Raw genomic sequence first — 21,959 nt, 5'->3', positions numbered from 1 at the left:
AGAGGAAATGGCCTCAAGTTGCTCCAGGGGAGGTTTAGGTTGGGTATTACAAGAAACTTCTTCACTGAAAGGGTTCTTGAATACAGAAACTGGCTCTCCAGGGAGGTGATTGAAGCCAAACCCCTGGAGGTATGTTGAAGAGGCAGAGATGTGGTGCCTGTGGGACATGGTTTAGCACTGGGCTTGGTAGAGTTAGATAATGGTTTGACTCAATGATTTTTTGAAGGTCTTTGTCAACCAAAATGATTCTGTGATCCTGTGTTTCTCTCCTTCAGGCACTAATAACAGGCTGCAGGTGCAGGCTAAAGCTATGAGCAGCTCAGGTGATCCCTCATGCATGAAGTGCTCCAGTCAGCTCAACTGGGTGCTTAGGCAGGAGCATGTGCTGGTCTTATTTACCCCCTGCCTGTGTTTAAAAGTGCTTTTTCAGCAGCCATCACAGCAGCAGTGAGGTGGTTGCTTTCATGGCTCCTCTCGACAAAGATCTGTGTTGCTTCTCTAGTACCAGCTGCTTGCAAAGAAAATAGGGCAGTGGCTGGGAGCAAGCTGGAGACAGCACAAAGCTCAGGCTTGTATTGGTGACCCTGGAGCCTACATGGAAGCTGAGAGAGAAGACAAAAGTGTGTAGTGATGCACAGTGTTGATGGTAGATGCTGACATGGAGGTACCAAAGTGACAGAAGGAAAGGATATGCGACTGCTCCACAGAGCTTCTGTCAAACCACAGGACCAGAGTTCAGTTACTGAGTAAAGGACAAAGCTTCTAGGAATGTCAATAAGCTGAAGAGCTGCTCTGAGGTGTTGCTTCCTGAGTGGTATTCTATGTGTTTTAAATAGCTGCAATAATCCAAATATGTTTGGGGCACATAAGAAATCCTGCAAGTGACTGACAGTGATGATAGGGTTGAGTCCTTGTGGGCAAGATCAAGAGCAAGGCCAGCAAGAGCGATGCTGTGGTTGAATCTGTGACAGACCACCCAAGCAGGATGAAGAGGCAGATGAAATCTTTTATAAGCAGTTGAGAGAGGTTTCACAATCGCTGCCCCTTGCTCTTGTGGGAGACTTCAACTTCCTGATGTCTGCTGGAGATGCAATGCAGCAGGGAGAGAACCGTTCTGGAGGTTCCTGGAGTGGGTGGAAGATAACTTCCTGACACAGCTGGTGAGGAAGCCAACCAGGGAAGTGCCCTCCTGGACCTGCTTCTTGTGAACAGGGAAGAACTTGTAGGGGAAGTAAAGGTTGGAGACCATGCAGGGCTCAGCACTCATGAGATGATTGAGTTCTCTGTCCATGGGGAAAGATGGAGAGGGGTTAGTAAAACTGACACCTTGGGCTTCCAGAGGGCAAACTGTGGCCTGTTCAGGAGACTGATTGACAGAGTCCCTTGGGAGGCCACCCTGAAGGATCAAGGAGTGCAGAAGGGGTGGACATACTTCAAGAGGGAGGTGTTAAAGGCACAGGAGCAGCTGTCCCTGTGCGCTGAGTCGTTGGGGAAGGCTTCCAGCCTGGCTGAATAGAGACCTTTGGCTGGACCTCAAGAACTGAGAGTCTGTGGCCTCTGGAAGAGGGGAGAGGTCTCTCATCAGGACTATGAAGATGTAGTGAAGCTATGCAGGGAGAAAATGAGGAGAGCCAAAGCTCTCTAGAGCTCAGCCTAGCTACAGCTATTAAGGATAATTAAAAATGCTTCTATAACAACAAAAGGAGGACTGAGGGAAAATCTCCATCCTCCTTTGGATGCAGAGGGAAACAGTGACTGAGGATGAGGAGAAGGCTGAGATGCTCAGTGCCCACTTTGCCTCTGTCTTTAGCAGTGGATCCAGCAGTTCCTTGGACACCCAGCCTCATGAAGCAGGAGCCAGGGAGGGGAATCAGAATGAGGCCATCACAATAAATGAGGCAGTGGTCAGTGACTGCTACACCACTTAGACACACACAGGTCTGTGGGGCCGGATGGGCTACACCCAAGGCTGCTGAGGGAGTTGGCAGATGTGCTCTCCAAGGCACTTTCCCTGACTGACCTGAAGTCCTGGCTAGCTGGGGAGGTCCCAATGGACTGGAGGGCAGCAAATGTAACTCCCATCTGCAAGAAAGGAGGATCCAGGGGACTACAGACCTGTCAGTCTGAGCTTGGTGCCAGGGAAGGTGATGGAGCAGCTCATCTCAAGCACCATTTCACAACATACAGAGGACAGGCAGGGGCTGAGGCCCAGTCAGCATGGGTTTATGAAGGGCAGGTCCTGCCTGACCAACCTGATCTCCTTCTGTGACAGGATGTGTGACTGCTGGGTGAGGGAAAGGCTGTGGATACTGTCTGCCAGCCTTTCAGAAAGCCTTTGACACTTGCCCACAGAATTCTCTTGGACAAACTGTCTGCTGGTGGCTTGGATGAGCTCACACTGCTGGAGAAAGCACTGGCTGGGTGAAAGGGCCCAGAGAGTGGTGGTCAAGGGAGTTAAATGCAGCTGCTGGCCAGCCACAGGTGGTGTTCCTCAGGGCTCAGTGTTGAGACCACTTCTGTTGAACATCTTTGTTGATGAAGACATAGAGTGTGTCATCAGTAAGGTCACAGATGACACCAAGGTGGGTGGGAGTGTTGATCTGCACGAGGGTAGGGAGGCTCTGCAGAGGGACTTGGACAGATGAATCAATGGCCAATGTTAATGGGATGAGCTGCAACAAGGCCAAGTGCCAGGTCCTGCACTTGGGTCACAACAACCCCAAGCAACACTCCAGGCTTGGGGCAGTGTGGCTGGAAAGCTGTCTGGCAGAAAGGGATCTGGAGGCTCTAATCAACAGGCAGCTGAATATGAGCCAGCAGTGTGCCCAGGAGGCCAAGAGAGCCAATGGCATCCTGGCTGGGATCAGCAATGCTGTGTCCAGCAGGAGCAGGGAGGGGATTGTCCCCTGGGACTCAGCTCTGGGGAGGCCACACCTGCAGTGTTGTGTTCAGTTTTGGGCCCCTCAATACAGGAGAGCTGTGGAGGTGCTGGAGGGAGCACAGAGGAGGGCAAGGAAGCTGGGAAGGGCCTGGGGATAAATCTTATGGAGAGAGACTGAAGGAGCTGAGGCTGCTTAGGTTGGAAAAGAGGAGGCTGAGGGGAGACCTCATAGCTCTCTAAACTACCTGAAAGGAGGTTGTGGGGAGGCTGATGCTGGTCTCTTCTCACAGGTAATTAGTGAGAGATGAAGAGGCCTCAAGCTGTGACTGGGTAGCTTTAGACTGGACATTAGGAAACTTCTTTTCCCAGCAAGAGTGGATTGGAATGTGCTGCCCAGGGAGGTGGTTGAGTCCCCAACCCTGGATGTGCTTAAAGGTGGTTTGGATGTGGTGCTTGGGGCTATGGTTTAGGGGTGAACCTTGCAGAGTAGGGCTATCAGACTTGGTGATCCTGAGGGTCATTTCCAAGTGGAACTCTTTTGTGATTCTGTGAAGCAGTTTTATTTCCAGGGAGGTGGATTGAGAGCTGGCTGAAGGACAGGACTCTGAGGGCTGTGGTCAGCGGAGTATAACCTAGTTTTAGGCCCGTGGCTAGTAGTGCTCCCTAGGGGTCAGTACTGGCTCTAGTCCTGTTGAGCATATTCATGAATGACCTGGACAAAGGCACAGAGTGTACCCTCAGCACTTTTGATTCAAAACTGGGAGGAGTGGCTGACACCCTCAGGCAGTGCTGCCATTCAGCAAGACCTGGGTAGGCTGGAGAGCTGGGCAGCAGGGAACCTCATGGAGTTCAACAAGGGCAAGTGTAGGGTCCTGGACCTGGGGAGGAATAACCCCCTGCACCAGTACAGGTAGAGGCTGATCTGATGGAGAGCAGCTCTGTGGAGGACCCAGGAGTGCTGGTGGACAAGAAAGTTGCCCATGACCCAGCAATGTGCCCTTGTGGCCAAGATGGCAAACAACATCCTGGGATGCATGAAGAATATGACCAGCAGGTCAAGGGAGGTTGCTCTCCCCCTCTACTCTGACCTGCTGAGGCCTCATCTGGAGTACTGTGTCCAGTCCTGGGTTCCTCAGTTCAAGAAACTACTGGAGAGAGTCCAGCAGAGAGCAACCAAGATGCTGAGAGGACTGGAACATCTGTGTTATGAGGAAAGGGTGGGAGACCTGGGGACTGGAGGAGACTAAGATAAGATCTCCTTAATGATTACCAGTATCCAAAGGGTGAGGATGGAGTCAGACTCTTCTCAGTGGTTTCCAGGGACAGGGCAAGGGGCAGCAGGCCTAAACCCAGGAAGTGCCATGAAACAGTAAGGAAAAACTTCATCACTTCGAGGGTGGCAGAGCACTGGCCCAGGCTGCCCAGAGAGGTTGTGGAGTTTCCTTCTCTGGAGGCCTTCCAAACCTGCCTGAACATGTCCCTGTGTGTTGTCCTCTGGGTGATGCTGCTCTAGCAGGGGATTGGGCTAGATGATCTCCAGAGTTGCCTCTAACCCAAACCATTCTGTGCTGTCAGAGCTCGATGAGGCACCTGCCAGCTGTGCTCACAGTGCACAGAGTTGCTTGCTGAAAGGAGGATGCTTTCCAAACATGTAGTTTTAAGCTCTGCCATCACCAAGCACAGACTGAATCACAAGTTTCTCTTGATGATAACCTGAAGCACTGCAGTGTGGACTGCACTGGGTATCTCATTGCTTTTCAGGGTATAAAGACAAGATAGAGCCTGGGGGTTTGTAGGGCTTTTAGTTTATTCAGCAGCAGTGCTTGGTTTCACTAGTCCAACAAAAACAAGGGGAAAGAATCAGGAAGAGAATCTGCCTGCCCCTGTCAGGAAGTTCACAACTGATCTGTCAAACCCATGAATTGCAGCAGGAGGGAGGGAGTGGTTAGCTTGGCTAAATTGGGTTCTCAACCACTGGAACAGGCTCCCCAGGGAGGTGCTTGGATCCCCATCCCTGGAGGTGTTTCAAAGGTGCAGAGATGTGGTGCTGGGGGACATGGTGTGGCACCAGGCTTGGTAGACTTAGCAATGGTTGGGCTCAATCATCTTAAAGGTCTTTTCCAACCAAAATGTTTCTATGGTTCTGTGGTAAGGTTTGGAAGGAGGAGCTCAGCAGCAGAGCAGAAACAGCTGGTAAGACATTTCTGTACTTGGGTGCCTCCAGCAAATGTGAGCACAGCTGAAAGCAGTTGTTGAGGATTCCTCCTCTAGTCATTTCTGCTTGGGCATTCATCTCGCTACCAGCTCTGGTGAAAAAGCCCACAGGGGTGTCAGCTGCAAGACAGGGGTGCTCTGGAATGCCATTTCTCTGGTACCTGCCTCCTTGTTAAGTGGAAGTGAGAGCATAAGGCTTCATAAAGGAGACTGGCACCAACGATGCAGCTACAGATCCTGTGCTCACTCACAGGATGCTTGGTCTAGTGCATAGCACACGTGAGAGACAACTACTGACTCTGTCTAGGCTGCTCCTTTGTCCTGTTCCACTAGTCATGAAGGAGAGAGGTTGGAGGAAGGGGAGGTTGTTAGGAACAGAAACCATGGATTTCTGCTTTTATTGATTACAGGAGAATCTGCTTTGCTTTTTCTTGAACAAGAGGGTACCAGGCATACAGGAAAGATAGGACTGCATCCTCCTCCCAGCCTCAAGGTGACTCAGCTTTTCTTCCTCAGCCCATGATCTCTTCATTTAGCAGATGTACTCTGAGTAGCTTCCTCTCTCCACTGAGCTTTCTTCTCCAGGTTCATGCTGGTAAGAGTTTCATGCCTCTTAATAGCCTGCAACAGAGTAAGGAAGCCAAAGATCACCCAAAGCACCACAGAGATGGAACTGTCATCAGATCTGCTCTATCCTTACCAAAGCACAGTTCTGGGGCCCTCAGTTTAAGAAGGACATTGAGAGACTTGAAGGTGTCCAGAGAAGGGCAACAAAGCTGGGGAGGGGTTTGGAGCACAGCCCTGTGAGGAGAGGCTGAGGGAGCTGGGGTTGCTTAGCCTGGAGAAGAGGAGGCTCAGGGGAGACCTCATTGCTCTCTACAACTCCTTGAAGGGAGGTTGTAGCCAGGTGGGGGTTGGCCTCTTCTCCCAGGCAACCAGCACCAGAACAAGAGGACACAGTCTCAAGCTGTGCCAGGGGAAGTTTAGGCTGGAGGTGAGAAAGCTCTTCTCAGAGAGAGAGATTGGCCATTGGAATGTGCTGCCCAGGGAGGTGGTGGAGTCCCCATCCTTGGAGGTGTTCAAGAGGAGACCTGATGAGGTGCTTGGTGCCATGGTTTAGTTGATTAGATGGTGTTGGGTGATAGGTTGGACTCTATGATCTTGGAGGTCTCTTCCAGCCTGGTTAACTCTATTCTATTCTAAGTTAAGTTTGATTTTGAGTGCCAAGTTCATCTGGATAGGCAAATGCTGACAGAAATGTCACATGAGACTTCTAATCTAGTCTTAGGGTTTCTCTGGATCACTTGATAGAGTGAGACCTGAACACTGCTATCAGAACTGCTTGGCAGAACAGCAGCACACAGATAAGGTTCTGCCCCTGCAGGTGCTTTAAGCTTAGGCTTTCCTTCTTCCAGTCATCCTTAGAAGAAGAGAGTGAACTGTGTTCTGATACCACCCTAACTTCCACCCAAACATCACAACAGACAGACTGTATTCACATTCCCTGCCTTTAATGCTGCAGTGAGAGGCTCCAGCACATAAAAAGCACTCCTTGCTTCCTCACAGAAGTGCCTCAGAGTTAATCATTAATCAGCAGTGTCACAAACCCCACTGGCCTAAAGCATGACTAAACTGTGCTGCACTTGGGCTCTTAGAACTTTGCACTCACTCTCTTCCTATGATATAAGTCACAGCCCTAATTCTGCCACAGGCTGCATTTTGCTGCCTTGCCAAATCCCAGGCAAGAGAAAGAGCTTTTCTGTGAAGTGGTTTTCTGATTCAGCAGTGAATCCAGAAAGCTTCTTACATCCACACCAGAGAGAGACTGTTTGCTGATGCACTACTGAACCATTACTGACCAGCTCCTCCCTGTTTCAAGCCTTCAGAAGGGTCACAAGTGCTGTTCCACTGTTTTGGAGCCCAGACTTGTTTCATATCTTCCCAGTGCAAGGTCCTGCACCTTGGCCACAATAACCCCATGGCACACCAGAGCTGGGGAGGGGTCTGGAGCACAGCCCTGTGAGGAGAGGCTGAGGGAGCTGGGGTTGCTTAGCCTGGAGAAGAGGAGGCTCAGAGGAGACCTCATTGCTCTCTACAACTACCTGAAGGGAGGTTGTAGCCAGGTGGGGGTTGGTCTCTTCTCCCAGGCAAGCAGCACCAGAACAAGAGGACACAGTCTCAGGCTGTGCCAGGGGAGGTTCAGGCTGGATGTCAGAAATTCTTCCCAGCATGAGAGATTGACCCTTGGGATATGCTGCCCAGGGAGGTGGTGGAGTCCCCATCCCTGGAGATGTTTAGGAAGAGCCTGGATGAGGCACTTGGTGCCATGGTTTAGTTGATCAGATGGTGTTGGGTGATAGGTTGGACTTGATGATCTCAAAGGTCTTTTCCAAGCTGGTTAATTCTCTTCTATTCTCTACAGACTGGGGGATGAGTGGCTGGAGAGCAGCCTGGCAGAGAGGGACCTGGGAGTGCTGGGTTGACAGCAGATGAACATGAGCCAGCAGTGTGCCCAGGTGGCACAGAAGGCCAATGGTATCCTGGCCTGCATCAGGAACAGTGTGGCCAGCAGGAGCAGGGATGTAATTCTGCCCTCTACACAGCACTGGGGAGGCCTCACCTCGAGTACTGTGCAGTTCTGGCCCACTCCCTTCAAGAAAGATATTGAGGTGCTGGAGTGGGTCCAAAGAGCAATGAGCCTGGTGAAGGGGTGGAGGGAAAGTCTTACAAAGAGAGGCTGAGGGAGCTGGGGTTGTTTAGCCTGGAGGAGACTCTGGGGGCACCTTATCACACTCTACAGCTACCTGAAGGGAAGCAGTAGTAAGGTGGGGGTTGGGCTCTTCTCCCAGGCAACCTGTGACAAGAGGGCATGGCCTGAAGCTGCTCCAGGGGAGGTTTAGGTTGAATGTTAGGAAGCACTCCCTCATGGAAAGGGTGATTAGACACTGGACTGGGCTGCCCAGGGAGGTGGTGGTGTGTCCATCACTGGAGGTGTTTAAGAGAAGATTGGATGTGGCACTTAGTGGCACAGTCTAGTTAGTGTGGTGGTGTTAGGTTATAGGCTGGACTTGATGACATCAGAGATCTATTCCAGCCTCAATGATTCTGTGAAGTGATCTGGATGAGGGGTCCAACTCCCTGAAGGGTGGTTGTAGCCAGGAGGGAGTTGGTCTCTTCTCCCAGGCAACCAGCACCAGAACAAGAGGACACAGTCTCAAGCTGTGACAGGGGAGGTTTAGACTCAAGGTGAGGAGAAAGTTCTTCACCGAGCGAGTCATTTGTCATTGGAATGTGCTGCCCAGGGAGGTGGTGGAGTCCCCATCCTTGGAGGTGTTCAAGAGGGGATTGGATGTGGCACTTGGTGCCATGGTCTAGTCATGAGGTCTGTGGTGACAGGTTGGGCTTGATGATCTTTGAGGTCTCTTCCAACCTTGGTGATACTGTGAAAATGAGTTTCTTTTCCCTGTTGAAGGAGGCAGCTGCAGCCAGCAGGGAGATCAGCCTGTTCAGCCTCGGGAATGAATCAACAAGGGTTGCTTTTGCTCGGTGATACAATGGAAAAACAAACCCAAACCCCACACAAGACAGTGCTGACACCCCACAGGAGGAACTGATCAGTTCATGTGAAGATGGATTGGCACTTAGCAGCCAAAAATCTGCCCTTACCTCTTTGCCTCTGATCACCATGAGTATACATCCCAGTACTGTCAGGGCGATCATCACATAGCTGAACTTCACCCGCAGCGTGGTCTTTGCTGCTCTGATTGTTTCAATCCTCAAGAAATAAAGAGCAAGCTTATTAGCAGAGACCCACAGCAGTCATAGTATCATAGAATCAGTCAGGGTTGGAAGGGACCACAAGGATCATCTAGTTCCAACTCCCCTGCCATGGGCAGGGACACCCCACACTACATCAGCCTGGCCACAGCCTCAGCCAGCCTGGCCTTAAACACCTCCAGGGACAGGGCCTCAACCACCTCCCTGGACAACCCATTCCAGGGCTTCACCACTCTCATGGGGAAGAACTTCCTCCTCACCTCCAGCTTCATTCCATTCCCCCTAGTCCTAGCACTCCCTGAGATCCTGAGCAGTCCCTCCCCAGCCTTCCTGGAGCCCCCTTCAGATCCTGGAAGGCCACAATGAGGTCACCTGGGAGCCTTCTCTTCTCCAGACTGAACAGCCCCAACTCCTTCAGTCTGTCCTCACAGCAGGGGTGCTCCAGCCCTCTGCTCATCCTCCTGGCCCTTCTCTGGACACCTTCCAGCACCTCCACATCCCTCTTGGAATAGGGGTTCCAAAACTGGAGGCAGTACTCCAGGTGGGGTCTCAGCAGAGCTGAGCAGAGGGGGAGGATCACCTCCCTCGACCTGCTGCCCACACTTATCCTGATGCAGCCCAGGATCTGATTGGCTTTCTGGGCTGCAAGTGCATACTGAGAGCTCCTGGTGAGCTTCTCCTCCCCCATCACCCCCAATATAGCACACCCAGTCATTTGGCTAACTGTTTCATTGATCCTAGCATGCTGTCTATGCAGTTCTACCTAATACCAACAATACTTGCCTCTGTTGAACATAAGCCTCCAGTGTGCCCAGGTGGCCGAGAAGGCCAATGGCATCCTGGCCTGCATCAGGAACAGTGTGGCCAGCAGGAGCAGGGAGGTCATTGTGCCCTGTGCTCAGCACTGCTTAGGCCACACCTTGAGTCCTGTGTCCACTCAGTTTAGGAAAGATGTTGACTTGCTGGAAGGTGTCCAGAGAAGGGCAACAAAGCTGGGGAGGGGTCTTGAGCACAGCCCTGTGAGGAGAGGCTGAGGGAGCTGGGGTTGCTTAGCCTGGAGAAGAGGAGGCTCAGGGGAGACCTTCTTCTTTCTCTCTACAACTACCTGAAGGGAGGTTGTAGACAGGTGGGGGTTGGTCTCTTCTCCCAGGCAACCAGCACCAGAACAAGAGGACACAATCTCAAGCTGTGCCAGGGGAGGTTTAGGCTGGATGTTAGGAAGAAGTTCTTCCCAGCAAGAGAGATTGGCCATTGGGATGTTCCCTTCTGGGAATTGGAGAGAGCAAGGTCTCCCCTCAGCCTCCTCTTCTCCAGGCTAAGCAACCCCAGCTCCCTCAGCCTCTCCTCACAGGGCTGTGCTCCAGACCCCTCCCCACAGCCTCCTTGCCCTTCTCTGGACATGTTCAAGAGGTTCAATATCCTTCTTAAACTGAGGAGCCCAGAACCAGACACAGGACTCAAGGTGTGGCCTAACCAGTGCTGAGCACAGGGCAGAATGACCTCCCTGCTCCTGCTGGCCACACTGTTCCTGATCCAGGCCAGGATGCCATTGGCCTTCTTGGCCACCTGGCCACACTGCAGGCTCATGTTCAGCCTACTATCCACCAGTACCCCCAGGTCCCTCTCTGCCTGGCTGCTCTCAGCCACTCTGACCCCAGCCTGCAGCACTGCCTGGGGTTGCTGTGGCCAATGTGTAGAGATATATAGCTGGGTACATGATTTAACCCAAAGGGTCCCTGTGACAGCAAAATCAGAAGTTCATATTGGGAACACTGATGTAGGAAGGGCCAGTGAGGCATAATGCTTTCAGATGTGCATCCCACAACAACAGGGAGACCCATGCCCTACCTGCTTAACACTCCTTGAAGAATTTAGAGCAGCTGCCTCCCTTAAGGAGGTGCAATATCCTGATTAATTCTGCCACTTTATGAAATTACAGAAAACAACCAACCAGGAAAGGATCAACATCATGAGATGAGAGAATCCATGTAAGCATTCTCCAGGCAAGGAGAGTGGATTTAATGGAACTGGGAAATTACCCAGGCACGAGTATGGAATCTTCTACAGCTTTTTGACCCTCATACTTTGAGGGGAAATGATGCTGCAAGAGCCACAATAGTTCAATGCAGTAAATCACACCGGCCCTGAGAAGTGAAGAGAGTTTTGCTCTTGGGTTTGAAGAAGAGGGGGCTTTGATTTACTATATTGATCCAAGAACAAGAGTTTTGATGGTAGGGAACATGCCCCATCTGCCATGAACCTTTGTTTCCATGCTCTTCCAGGTTTCCCAGGTAAATTTAGCTTCCAGGGTTTTGGGTTTTTCTTGGTGGTTTGGGTTGTTTTTTTGGCTAACAGCCTGGGACAAACAACCTAGACACAGGCTGCAGTCAAGCTGAAATGCTCAGGTGTAGGGACCCCCAGGTCCCTTTCTGCCTGGCTGCTCTCCAACCCCAGCCTTAATCCTGGGCAGACCATGTCTCTTTCAGAGCTTCCAAGCTGGCACTCAGAATAGAATAAACCAGGTTGGAAGAGACCTTCAAGATCATCGAGTCCAACCTATCATCCAACACCACCTAATCAACTAACCCATGGCACCAAGCACCCTGTCAAGTCTCCTCCTGAACACCTCCAGCGATGGTGACTCCACCACCTCTCCAGGCAGCACATTCCAATGGGCAATCACTCTCTCTGTGTAGAACTTCCTCCTGACCTCCAGCCTGAACCTCCCCTGGTGCAGCCTGAGACTGTGTCCTCTTGTTTTGGTGCTGGCTGCCTGAGAGTGGAGACCAACCTCTGCCTGTCTACAACCTCCCTTCAGGTAGTTGTAGAGAGCAATAAGGTCACCCCTGAGTCTCCTCCTCTCCAGGCTAAGCAACCCCAGCTCCCTCAGCCTCTCCTCACAGGGCTGTGCTCCAAACCCCTCCCCAGCTTCGTTGCCCTTCTCTGGACACCTTCCAGCAAGTCAACCTCCTTCCCAAACTGAGGGGCCCAGAAGTGGACACAGGACTCAAGGTGTGGCCTAACCAGTGCAGTGTACAGGGGCAGAATGACCTCCCTGCTCCTGCTGGCCACACTGTTCCTGATGCAGGCCAGGATGCCATTGACCTTCTTGGTGCCTGGGCACACTGCAGGCTCATGTTCAGCCTACCATCAACCAGTACCCCCAGGTCCCTCTCTGCCTGGCTGCTCTCAGCCACTCTGACCCCAGCCTGTAGCTCTGCATGGGGTTGCTGTGGCCAATGTGCAGAACCTGGCACTTGGATGTGTTCAATCTCCTGCCCTTGGACTCTGCCCATCTGTCCAGGTCCTTCTGCAGAGCCTCTCTACCCTCTAACAGATCAACTCCTGCCCCCAGCTTGGTTTCATCTGCAAATTTACTGATGATGGACTCAATGCCCTCATCCAGATCATCAATCAAGATGTTGAACAGGATGAGGCCCAGCACTGATCCCTGGGGCACACCACTGGTGCCTGGCTGCCAGCTGGCTGTGGCACCATTCACCACCACCCCCTGGGCTCAGCCCCCAGCCAGTTCCTCACCCATGGCAGTGTGCTCCCGTCCGAGCTGGCACTTACGAGACTGTCTCTGGGATATCCTCTGCCTTCTTGAAATTGCCTGCCCACAACAGAAATCTCTTCTCCCAGTCTGTTGGCTTGTGTCCAGGCACCCTCAAAGTATATCTACCTAAAAAAAACCCACAAACAAACAACAAGATGCACAAACACACACCAAGAACAACCATCAGAGAGGCTGAATTGCCACAGCTGGAATGAATGTGGTTTGGGTGAGCAGTGCAGAGTTTTATCACAGAACAGAATCAGAGAATCATTCTGGTGGGGACAGAGAGAAATATTCAACTGTTGGAGGAACTGAGACCCAGAGAACAGAACTACTCAGTTTGAGTTCAAAATAATAAGATCCTAACTGGTGGGGAAAGTGCCAGTGGCATTTTCAGTCATCAGGAGGGCTTAGAGCACCAGGAGGGGTTTGATTCCACTTTGCAGTTTGTGCTCAGAGGCAGCAGCAGGGCTGGGGAGGGCCTGAGCTCAGTGTTTTTGTGGGAGTGTGCTCTGTGCAGAACCCCAGAACCATTTTGGTGGGAAAAGACTTTGAAGATCACCAAGTCTAACCACTGCTGAGCTCTTCCCAAGGCTGGTGCTAAGCCACTTCCCCTCCCCACCACACCTGTGTCTTTCACACACCTCAGTGATGGGGGATTCCAGCACTTCTGAGTCACAGAGTTAGCTCTACATTTGCAAAACCTGCTCCAGCCCCTAAGCTTCCTAAAGAGCTGTGAGATGATGCTTTGCCTACTGTGCTTAAATTAGGGGTGTGAAAAAAAATGAATGAAATGCAACTGCTACAGAACAGCCAATTTGCTGCACCACTGCATCACCTTTGTCAGGCAGTCTGAGATTTTTGTCTCAGCTGCAAGTACAAGCAATGACCACAGGCAAAAGTCAGAGCCTTCATTTGCAGCTCAGACTTTCAAGCTTCACATGCAAAGTGTTCCTGATGTAACAGGAAGCTTTCCACATTTAATGTGCCACCAAAACCTAGCACAAAGGGAGGGATCCTGCCTGGATGTATGCTGCTGTGTGGAAGCAGAGCCATAGAATCACAGAATCACAGTCTCTCTCCCTGAGGAGAGAGACTTGGGGGTGCTGGTGGACAAGAAGCTCAACAGGAGCTCTCAGTGTGCACTTGCAGCCCACAAAGCCAATCAGCTCCTGGGCTGCATCAGGAGAAGTGTGGCCAGCAGGGCAAGGGAGGTGATTCTCCCCCTCTGCTCAGCTCTGCTGAGACCCCACCTGGAGTCCTGCCTCCAGTTCTGGAGCCCCTATTCCAAGAGGGATCTGGAGGTGCTGGAAGGTGTCCAGAGCAGGGCCAGGAGGATGATCAGAGGGCTGGAGCACCTCTGCTGTGAGGACAGACTGAAGGAGTTGGGGCTGTTCAGTCTGGAGAAGAGAAGGCTCCCAGGTGACCTCATTGTGGCCTTCCAGTATCTGAAGGGGGCTACAGGAAGGCTGGGGAGGGACTGCTCAGGATCTCAGGGAGTGCTAGGACTAGGGGGAATGGAATGAAGCTGGAGGTGGGCAGATTGAGGCTGGAGGTGAGGAGGAAGTTCTTCCCCATGAGAGTGGTGAAGCCCTGGAATGGGTTGTCCAGGGAGGTGGTTGGGGCCCTGTCCCTGGAGGTGTTTAAGCCCAGGCTGGCTGAGGCTGTGGCCAGGCTGATCTAGTGTGGGGTGTTCCTGCCCATGGCAGGGGGGTTGGAACTAGATGATCCTTGTGGTCCCTTCCAACCCTGACTGATACTATGATACTATTGATAGAACTGCTCCAGTTGGAAGAGACCTTCCAGATCATCAACTCCATCCATTACCTACCTCTGCCAAGTCTGGTGGCAAACCTCAGCACCACATCTCTGCATCTTTTAAACAGCTCCAGGGGTGGGGGTTTAAAACCACTTCCCTGGGGAGCAAGTTCCAGTGCTTGATAACTCCTGCTACAAAGGAGTTTCCTCTAATAGTAGGATGCATACAGCCAGGGTAAGGTGGGTGGATAGAGAGTTTGCTGACAACTCTATAGACTACCCAAAAACATAAAGAAAGCTAAGCAAAGCCACAGGGCTTCAGAATCCTGAGCTAATGAGGTGGCCAGTGACAGCCCATGTGTGTAACCAGGAAGCAATTCCACTTCAGGTACAAATGGCAGACTCTAACTGAACCATTATTGATGAGGTCTAAGTTCTCAGGCTTCCACTGAGCTTCTGACAAAAAGCAGTGAGTCACAAAGGGAAAGAGCACTGCCAGCAGTTAGGAGCACAGACCAGCAGTAAAGTGTTAGTGTGTGGAAAACTCTGACTCCAGCACTTTGAAAAGCATGGATCCTTCCTCACAGAAACAGCTGAAATAGAACAGGCACAGACTTCTCTCAGGCAGTGAACACAAACTGGTTTCATGTAAGCATCAGAAATATTTTGTTTCCCTTTTCAGAGTGGCAGAACACTGCAAGTGGCTGCCCAGAGAGGTTCTGGAAGGAACAGAGTATCAAGCAGGATCACAACCTTGGACTTCAGCAGGGCAAACTTTGGCCTTTTCAATCAGTTGCTAGGGGAAATCTCATGGGGCAGGGAACTAGAAAGCCAAGGGGCCTGGGACAGTTGGTTAATGGTCAAGGACTGCTTTTTCCAAGCTCAAGATCAGAGCATTTCAACAAGTAGGAAATGGAGAAAGGGAGCCAGGAGACCTGCATGGTTAAGTGGGGAACTGCTGAGCAAACTCAAGTGGGAGAAGAGGGTCTACAGATCATGGAAGGAGGGGCTGGCCACTTGGGAGGAGTGCAAGACTGTTGTCAGAGGATGGAGGGAGGCTACTAGGAAGGCTAAGGCCTCCTGGGAATTCAACCTTGCAAGGGAGGTCAAGGACAACAGAAAAGGCTTCTTCAAATACATTGCAGGAAAAACTAACACTAGAGGCAATGTAGGCCCCTGCTGAATGAGGTGGGTGCCCTGGTGACAGAGGATACAGAGAAGGCAGAGTTGCTAAATGCCTTCTTTGTCTCCATCTATACTGCTGGAGGCTGTCCTCAGGAGCCCCAGAGGAAGACATGACAAAGGAGGAGTTTTCCTTGGTGGCTGAGGACTGGGTTAGGGAACAGTTAAGTCATCTGGACATCTATATCCATGGGTCCTCATGGGATGCACACACAGGTGCTGAGGGAGCTGGCAGAGGTCATTGCCAGACCACTCTCCATCATCTTTGTTAAGTGATGGTGGACAGGAGAGGTGCCTGGGGACTGGAGGAGGGCAAATGTCACTGCAGTCTTCAAACAGGGCAAGAAGGAGGACCCAGGTAACTATACACCAGTCAGCCTCACCTCCATCCCTGGAAAGGTGATGGAGCAACTTATCCTCAGTGCTGTCCTTAGGCATATCAAGGACAAGAGGGTCATTAGGAGCAGTCAGCATGGTTTTACCAAGGGAAGTCATGTCTGACCAACCTGACAGCCCTCCATGATCACATGACCAGGGGGATAGATGAGGGTAGAGCAGTGGATGTGGTTTATCCTGATTCCAGGAAAGCATTTGACACCATCACCCACAGCACCTTTGCAGCTAAACTGAGGAAGTGTGCTCTGGATGATCAGGTAGTGAGGTGGATGTGAACAGGTCGAAGGAAAGAAGCCAGAGAGTTGTGGTCAATGGGATGGAGTCTATTTGGAGGCCTGCATGTAGTGGAGTCCCTCAGGGGTCAGTACTAGTCAATATATTCATCAACAACTTGATGAGCACACAGAGTGCACTGTCAGCAAGTTTGCTGATGACACAAAACTGGGTGGAGTGGCTGACACACCCGGAGGCTGTGCTGCCATTCAGCCAGACTTAGCAGGGTGGAGAGTTGGTGTCCTGAAGGGTCAAGCCCCAAACCATGCCCTAGCTCAGACAATGGGCTAAGCACCTGCAAATGTGCAAACCTGGACACTTCCTGGGGTCCAGATAAACATGTAGCAGGTGTGATTAACCTTGCAACACAGCTGTGAACTGTGTGTGCCCCTTCCATGTTTGGACATGCCCCATCCTAGAGGTCCAGTTATCAGGGCTCTGTGTTACCAAAGGGCACTAATTGCCTTAGGACACTACTTAAACCAGCCAAGAAGTTAGGGAACTTGCCTTGTTCTCACCCAGCAAGCAACAGGAGCCAAATGCTGCTGGTGTAGCAGCTGAAGGGCCTGCTCTAGCAGACCAACTACACCTAGTCCTTGTTCTTACCACAAAGAGACAAGAGCCAAATGCTGCTGGAGCAGCAGCTGAAGGGCCTGCTCTAGCAGACCAACTACACCTAGTCCTTGTTCTTACCACAAAGAGACAAGAGCCAAATGCTGCTGCAGCAGCAGCTGAAGGGCCTGCTCTAGCAGACCAACTACACCCAGTCCTTGTTCTTACCACAAAGAGACAAGAGCCAAATGCTGCAGGAGCAGCAGCTGAAGGGCCTGCTCTAGCAGACCAACTACACCTAGTCCTTGTTCTTACCACAAAGAGACAAGAGCCAAATGCTGCTGGAGCAGCAGCTGAAGGGCCTGCTCTAGCAGACCAACTACACCTAGTCCTTGTTCTTACCACAAAGAGACAAGAGCCAAATGCCACCCAAGCAGCAGCTGAAGAACCTGTCCTAACAGGCAACAACTACACCCAGGCCTTGCACCTGGACCAAGGCAGAAAGGGGAAAGGCTCCAAGAGAACTGAATCCCAGAAGAGGCTACAGCCTGGCAATGCAGCACACAAGAGAGAGGCCCCTAGCCCTCTGTGAGCCAAGGACTGCTCAAATTACAGCCACAGCATCTGGGAAGATACTGGACAGAGGAGCAAGTCCTGAGTACCCAGCTGATCTGCCACAGAGTCCCATCTGTGGGAAAACCACAGACCACAGCACCTGCATTTCCAGTTTGAAGTGCTGCACTGGAAATGTTGGGTCTGTGCTTGAACCATTTAACTGTCTGTACATGTGGAAGAATTTAACCTGTGAATACACTTTGTGAATCAGTTACAGTGGTGTTTGGAAGATGCCACCACCCAGGGTATTACATAGTAAAAATATACATTTTGTTACAGTTGGGCAGGCAGAGATGTAATGAAGTTCAACAAGGGCAAGGGTAGAGTCTTGCACCTGGGAAAAAACAACCCCATGGATCAGTATAGGTTGGGGACTGACCTGCTGGAGAGCAGCAAAGGGGAAAAGGGCCTGGGGGTCCTAGTGGATGGAAGGTTGAGCATGAGCCAGCAGTGTGCTCTTGTGGCCAAGAAAACCAGTGTCATTCTGGGCTGTATTAGGAGGGCTGTGGTTAGTAGGTCAAAAGAGGTTCTCCTCTCCCTCTACTCTGCCCTGGTGAGGCTGCACCTGGAATGCTGTGTCTGGTTCTGGGCTCTCAGATTCAAGAGAGACAGGGAACTGCTTGGAAGAGCCCAGAGCAGAGCCACAAAAACTATTAAGAGAGTGGAACACCTTCCTTACAAGGAGAAACTGAGGCAGCTGGGGCTCTTAGCTTGAAGAGGAGACTGAGAGGTGACCTCATTCATGTTTGTAAATGTGTAAAGGGTGAGTGCCCAGAGGCTGGAGCCAGGCTCTGCTGGGTGATGCCCAGTGACAGGACAAGGAGCAATGGGTGGGAGCTGAGGCATAGGAAGTTCCATGGAAACATAAGGGAAATCTTTTTCCCTGTGAGGGTGACAGAGCCCTGGCACAGGCTGCCCAGGGGGGCTGTGGAGTCTCCCTCTCTGGAGATATTTAAGACCCACCTGAATGCATTCCTGTGTGATATGGTATAGCTGCTCCTGCTCTGGCAGAGGGTTGGACTGGATGAGCTTTCAAGGTCCCATCCAGCCCCTAACATTCTGTGATTCTGCAATTCCTTCTCCAGAGACCTTCAAAACCTGCCTGGATGTGTTCCTCTGTTATTTACTCTAAGTGACCCTGCTATAGCAGGATTGAACTTGGACTGTACAACATCATCTTCAGAGGTCCCTTCCAGCCCTGACATTCTTGATTCTGTGAAAATTGCTAAGGCTAACCACAGCTATGAAGCCAGCATGTGCCCAGGTGGCCAAGAAGGCCAACAGCATCCTGGCCTGTATCAGGAACAGTGTGACCAGCAGGATGAGAGAAGTGACATCTTGAATCCTGGGTTCAGCTTTGGGGCCCTCACTACAAGAAAAACATCGAGGTGCTGGAGAGGGTCCAGAGAAGGGCAATGAAGCTGGTAAAGGGTCTGGAGAACAAATCTTGTGAGGGAACTTGAGCTGTTTATTCTGAGGAAGAGGGGGCTGAGGGGAGACCACCTCACTCTCTGTAACTCTTTGAAATGAGGCTGTAGTGAGGTGGGTGTTGGTCTCTTCTCCCTGCTAACAAATGACAGGATGAGAGGAAATGGCCTCAAGCTGCATGAGAGGAGGTCAAGGTTGCCTATTAGAAAAAGCTTCTTCACAGAAAGGGTTTTCACTGGAATAGGCTTCCCAGAGAGGTGGTTGAATCCCCATCCCTGGAGGTGTTTCAAAGATGTGGTGCTGAGGGACATGGTCTACCAGCAGACATGGTCAAGTTAGATAACAGTTGGACTCAGTGATCTTGAAGGCCTTTTCCAACCAAAACAGTTCTATGATTCTATACTTGTGCTTGTTTTCTCAGAGCAGGAGGATTCCTTCTCAGAGGATGTGGATGCTAAAAATACATCCAGCTTCAAGAAACTGAGCACATTTCTGAAAGGCAAGAATGCAGTGAGGACCATTAAGCACAAAGGCACCACCTCTGAAAGAGCAGCCTAGGGTAGAAGAAACTCTGTGTTTGCCTTCTTTCTGTACTCTTCCTTAGACCCTTGCTATTGGTCACCACTGCTATTAGACTGCACAAAAGCCTAAGGGTGCTCCTTTGCTGGAGACACCACACTGTCTAGGAGTCCTTTGGTCTTCTTCAGTACAGCTGCATTGTGTTTTTAACAGAGAAGTATGCAGAATGCTGCAGACCTGCATGCTCCTTTTATGTAACATGAAGGAAGCCAGCTGCACACCAAGTCTGATTAGAGCATGATGACTGTCCAGCTCATAGTGAAAACACATTTCATGGCCTGAGCTTCACCTGATCAACTCCACCCTTACACATGAACTAAGCCAAGAGCTGAGTCTTACAAGGCTGGAGCTGGTTGTACTCTGAAAAGCTGCAGAAGTATTTTAACTCATATGACATTCCCAAACACTGGTAGTTCACACTTGGGGTTAAACAGGGGGCTCCAAAGCACAGCTGAAGAGGCTCAAAATAGGACTGTGTATCACTGAAGAGATTAGTGACCTGTTACAAGGCAAAAGCTGTGGTACTGTCACAAGAGAGGTTACCCCTGGTTTGTTAAAAATCCAAGCTTTTGTTGCTAAACTTAATGCTCAGTTTTTCAGTTCCAAGGTCAGAATCATGGACATTAGCACCTGTGTCACCTAAACCCCTGTTCAGATGATTGCAACCCACACACTTGGGTATTTTGTAGCATAAAACACAGTATGCATTATCAAAAACTCTTACTTCTTGGCTGAGGATGACTTTCTTCCTGGGGTTTAATGCAAAGCCTTCTGCTTATCTTCAGATCCACTTCGTTAGTGATCCTCAGGACTGAGGGAATATTTCTTCCCAGCAGTTTAACAGCACTGCCTGGAAAAGAAAGCAGAGGAAACAAAGGGGCCAAAGCTAACTCATAATAGTAAAAAGAGAGAACAGTAGCTTTTAAGTTCAAGTGTTTAGGCTTTTTTCTAACACATTAGAAAAGACAATAGGTACAAATCTAACATGCAAGAGACAGCAGACTGAGTTGTAGCAGCCCACCAAACAAATTAAATCTTGTCTGTAATCTATGCCTTGATCTTAGCCATCAGCCTTGCTTAGAAAAACAGCAATGCAAGATTACACAGAATCACCAAGGTTGGAAAAGACCTCAAAGCTCATCAAGCCCAACCTGTCACCCAACACCTCAGGACTACTAAACCATGGCTCCAAGTGCCACATCCAATCCCCTCTTGAACACCTCCAGGGACGGGGACTCCATCACCTCCCTGGGCAGCACATTCCAATGGCCAACAACTCTCTCAGTGAAGAACTTTCTCCTCACCTCCAGCCTAAACTTCCCCTGGCACAGCTTGAGACTGTGTCCTCTTGTTCTGGTGCTGGTTGTCTGGGAGAAGAGCCAACCCCACCTGGCTACAACCTCCCTTCAGGTAGTTGTAGAGAGCAATGAGGTGTCCCCTGAGCCTCCTCTTCTCCAGGCTAAACAACCCCAGCTACAAGCAATTTCTGAACCCTTCTGTACACCACACTTCCAAGGAATCTCTCCCTTCACCTATTTCAGCTCTACTTTGGAGAGTGCCATTTCCAGGACTGCACAGCAGCACGCCAGCAATTTTGTCACACCCCACAAAGCAAGACGCAGCCTTGACAAAGCTGGGGGGGGGGGGAAACCCAAAAACCCAAACAAACAAAATTCCAAATTCTGAAAGGCAATTTAAAACAAAAAAAAAAAAAAGTAAATATATTTTCTCCTTTAAGCTGACTGAAAATATTTTGTGTTATTAATAGACTGGAATAGAATAAACCGGGTTGGGAGAGAGCTTTAGGATCATGTTAGTTGCCTTTTGCATGGTAGTCACAGTAAATAATATTAATATTAAGAATATTAATATTAGCAATATTATATATTGATAATGTTGATAATATTATTAATAATATTACTATTAAATAATATTACTATTAAAAGCATATAAACGCATATTAACTGCGGCTTTGCCAAGGTCTTGGGGGAAGGAAGGAAGGGCACAAGCAGCAGCGCGGAGCCAACGCAGGCCGTGGTGCTTCCAGCTTGGCTGCTGGGCACACACCAGCAGCAGCAGCTGCTCCGCGCACTCGCACGGCCCGCAGCTAGGCCACGGCTGCCTGAGGGGGCTCCCGCCCCGCGCCCCGCGCTCTGCACCTCCCCGCGCCCCGCGCCCTGCACCTCCCCGCGCCCCGCACCTCCCCGCGCCCCGCGCTCTGCACCTCCCCGCGCCCCGCGCCCCGCACCTCCCCGCGCCCCGCGCTCTGCACCTCCCCGCGCCCCGCGCCCCGCACCTCCCCGCGCCCCGCGCTCTGCACCTCCCCGCGCCCCGCGCCCCGCACCTCCCCGCGCCCCGCGCCCCGCACCTCCCCGCGCCCCGCGCTCTCCACCTCACCGCGCCCCGCGCTCTCCACCTCACCGCGCCCCGCGCTCTGCACCTCACCGCGCCCCGCACCTCCCCGCGCCCCGCACCTCCCCGCGCCCCGCCGCCGCCGCCCAGGGCCCCGCCGCCGCCGCCCAGGGCCCCGCGGCTAGCAGCGCCGCTTCACGGGTGAGAAAGGACGAGCCGGCCCCTTCGAGCCGGCCCCTTCCCAGAGCACTCACTCACCAGCGCGGCCCCACATGGCGAGCTCGACCTCAGCCCTGCCAGCTTCCCCTCAATGTCACCGCTCAGCGCCAGGGCCCACCACCGCCACGCCGACGCCGGGGACCGCCCAAAGGCGGTGCCGGCCCCGGAGCCCGC

At 51.5% G+C, this 21,959-nt stretch overlaps 1 protein-coding gene across 1 annotated transcript; it reads right to left on the bottom strand.

The window, feature by feature from the left end:
- Positions 1–4,670: 4,670 nt before the first annotated feature.
- Positions 4,671–21,927, bottom strand: FAM162A (family with sequence similarity 162 member A). The gene is made up of 5 exons (XM_068166090.1): positions 21,825–21,927; positions 19,939–20,064; positions 12,449–12,557; positions 8,762–8,870; positions 4,671–5,716 (listed from the first exon to the last, which is right to left on the bottom strand). The coding sequence occupies exons 1-5, from the start codon at positions 21,838–21,840 to the stop codon at positions 5,624–5,626; spliced, it is 453 nt and encodes a 150-aa protein (XP_068022191.1). The 5' UTR covers positions 21,841–21,927; the 3' UTR covers positions 4,671–5,623.
- Positions 21,928–21,959: the final 32 nt, after the last annotated feature.

This window comes from Melanerpes formicivorus, unplaced genomic scaffold (genome assembly GCF_026170545.1).
Source record: "Melanerpes formicivorus ecotype bairdi unplaced genomic scaffold, bMelFor1.0.p_v2 SCAF_96, whole genome shotgun sequence".
Classification (NCBI taxonomy): domain Eukaryota; kingdom Metazoa; phylum Chordata; class Aves; order Piciformes; family Picidae; genus Melanerpes; species Melanerpes formicivorus.
Note: the sequence above shows the minus strand (reverse complement) of the source record. Positions and strands in the feature narration are given on the sequence as shown.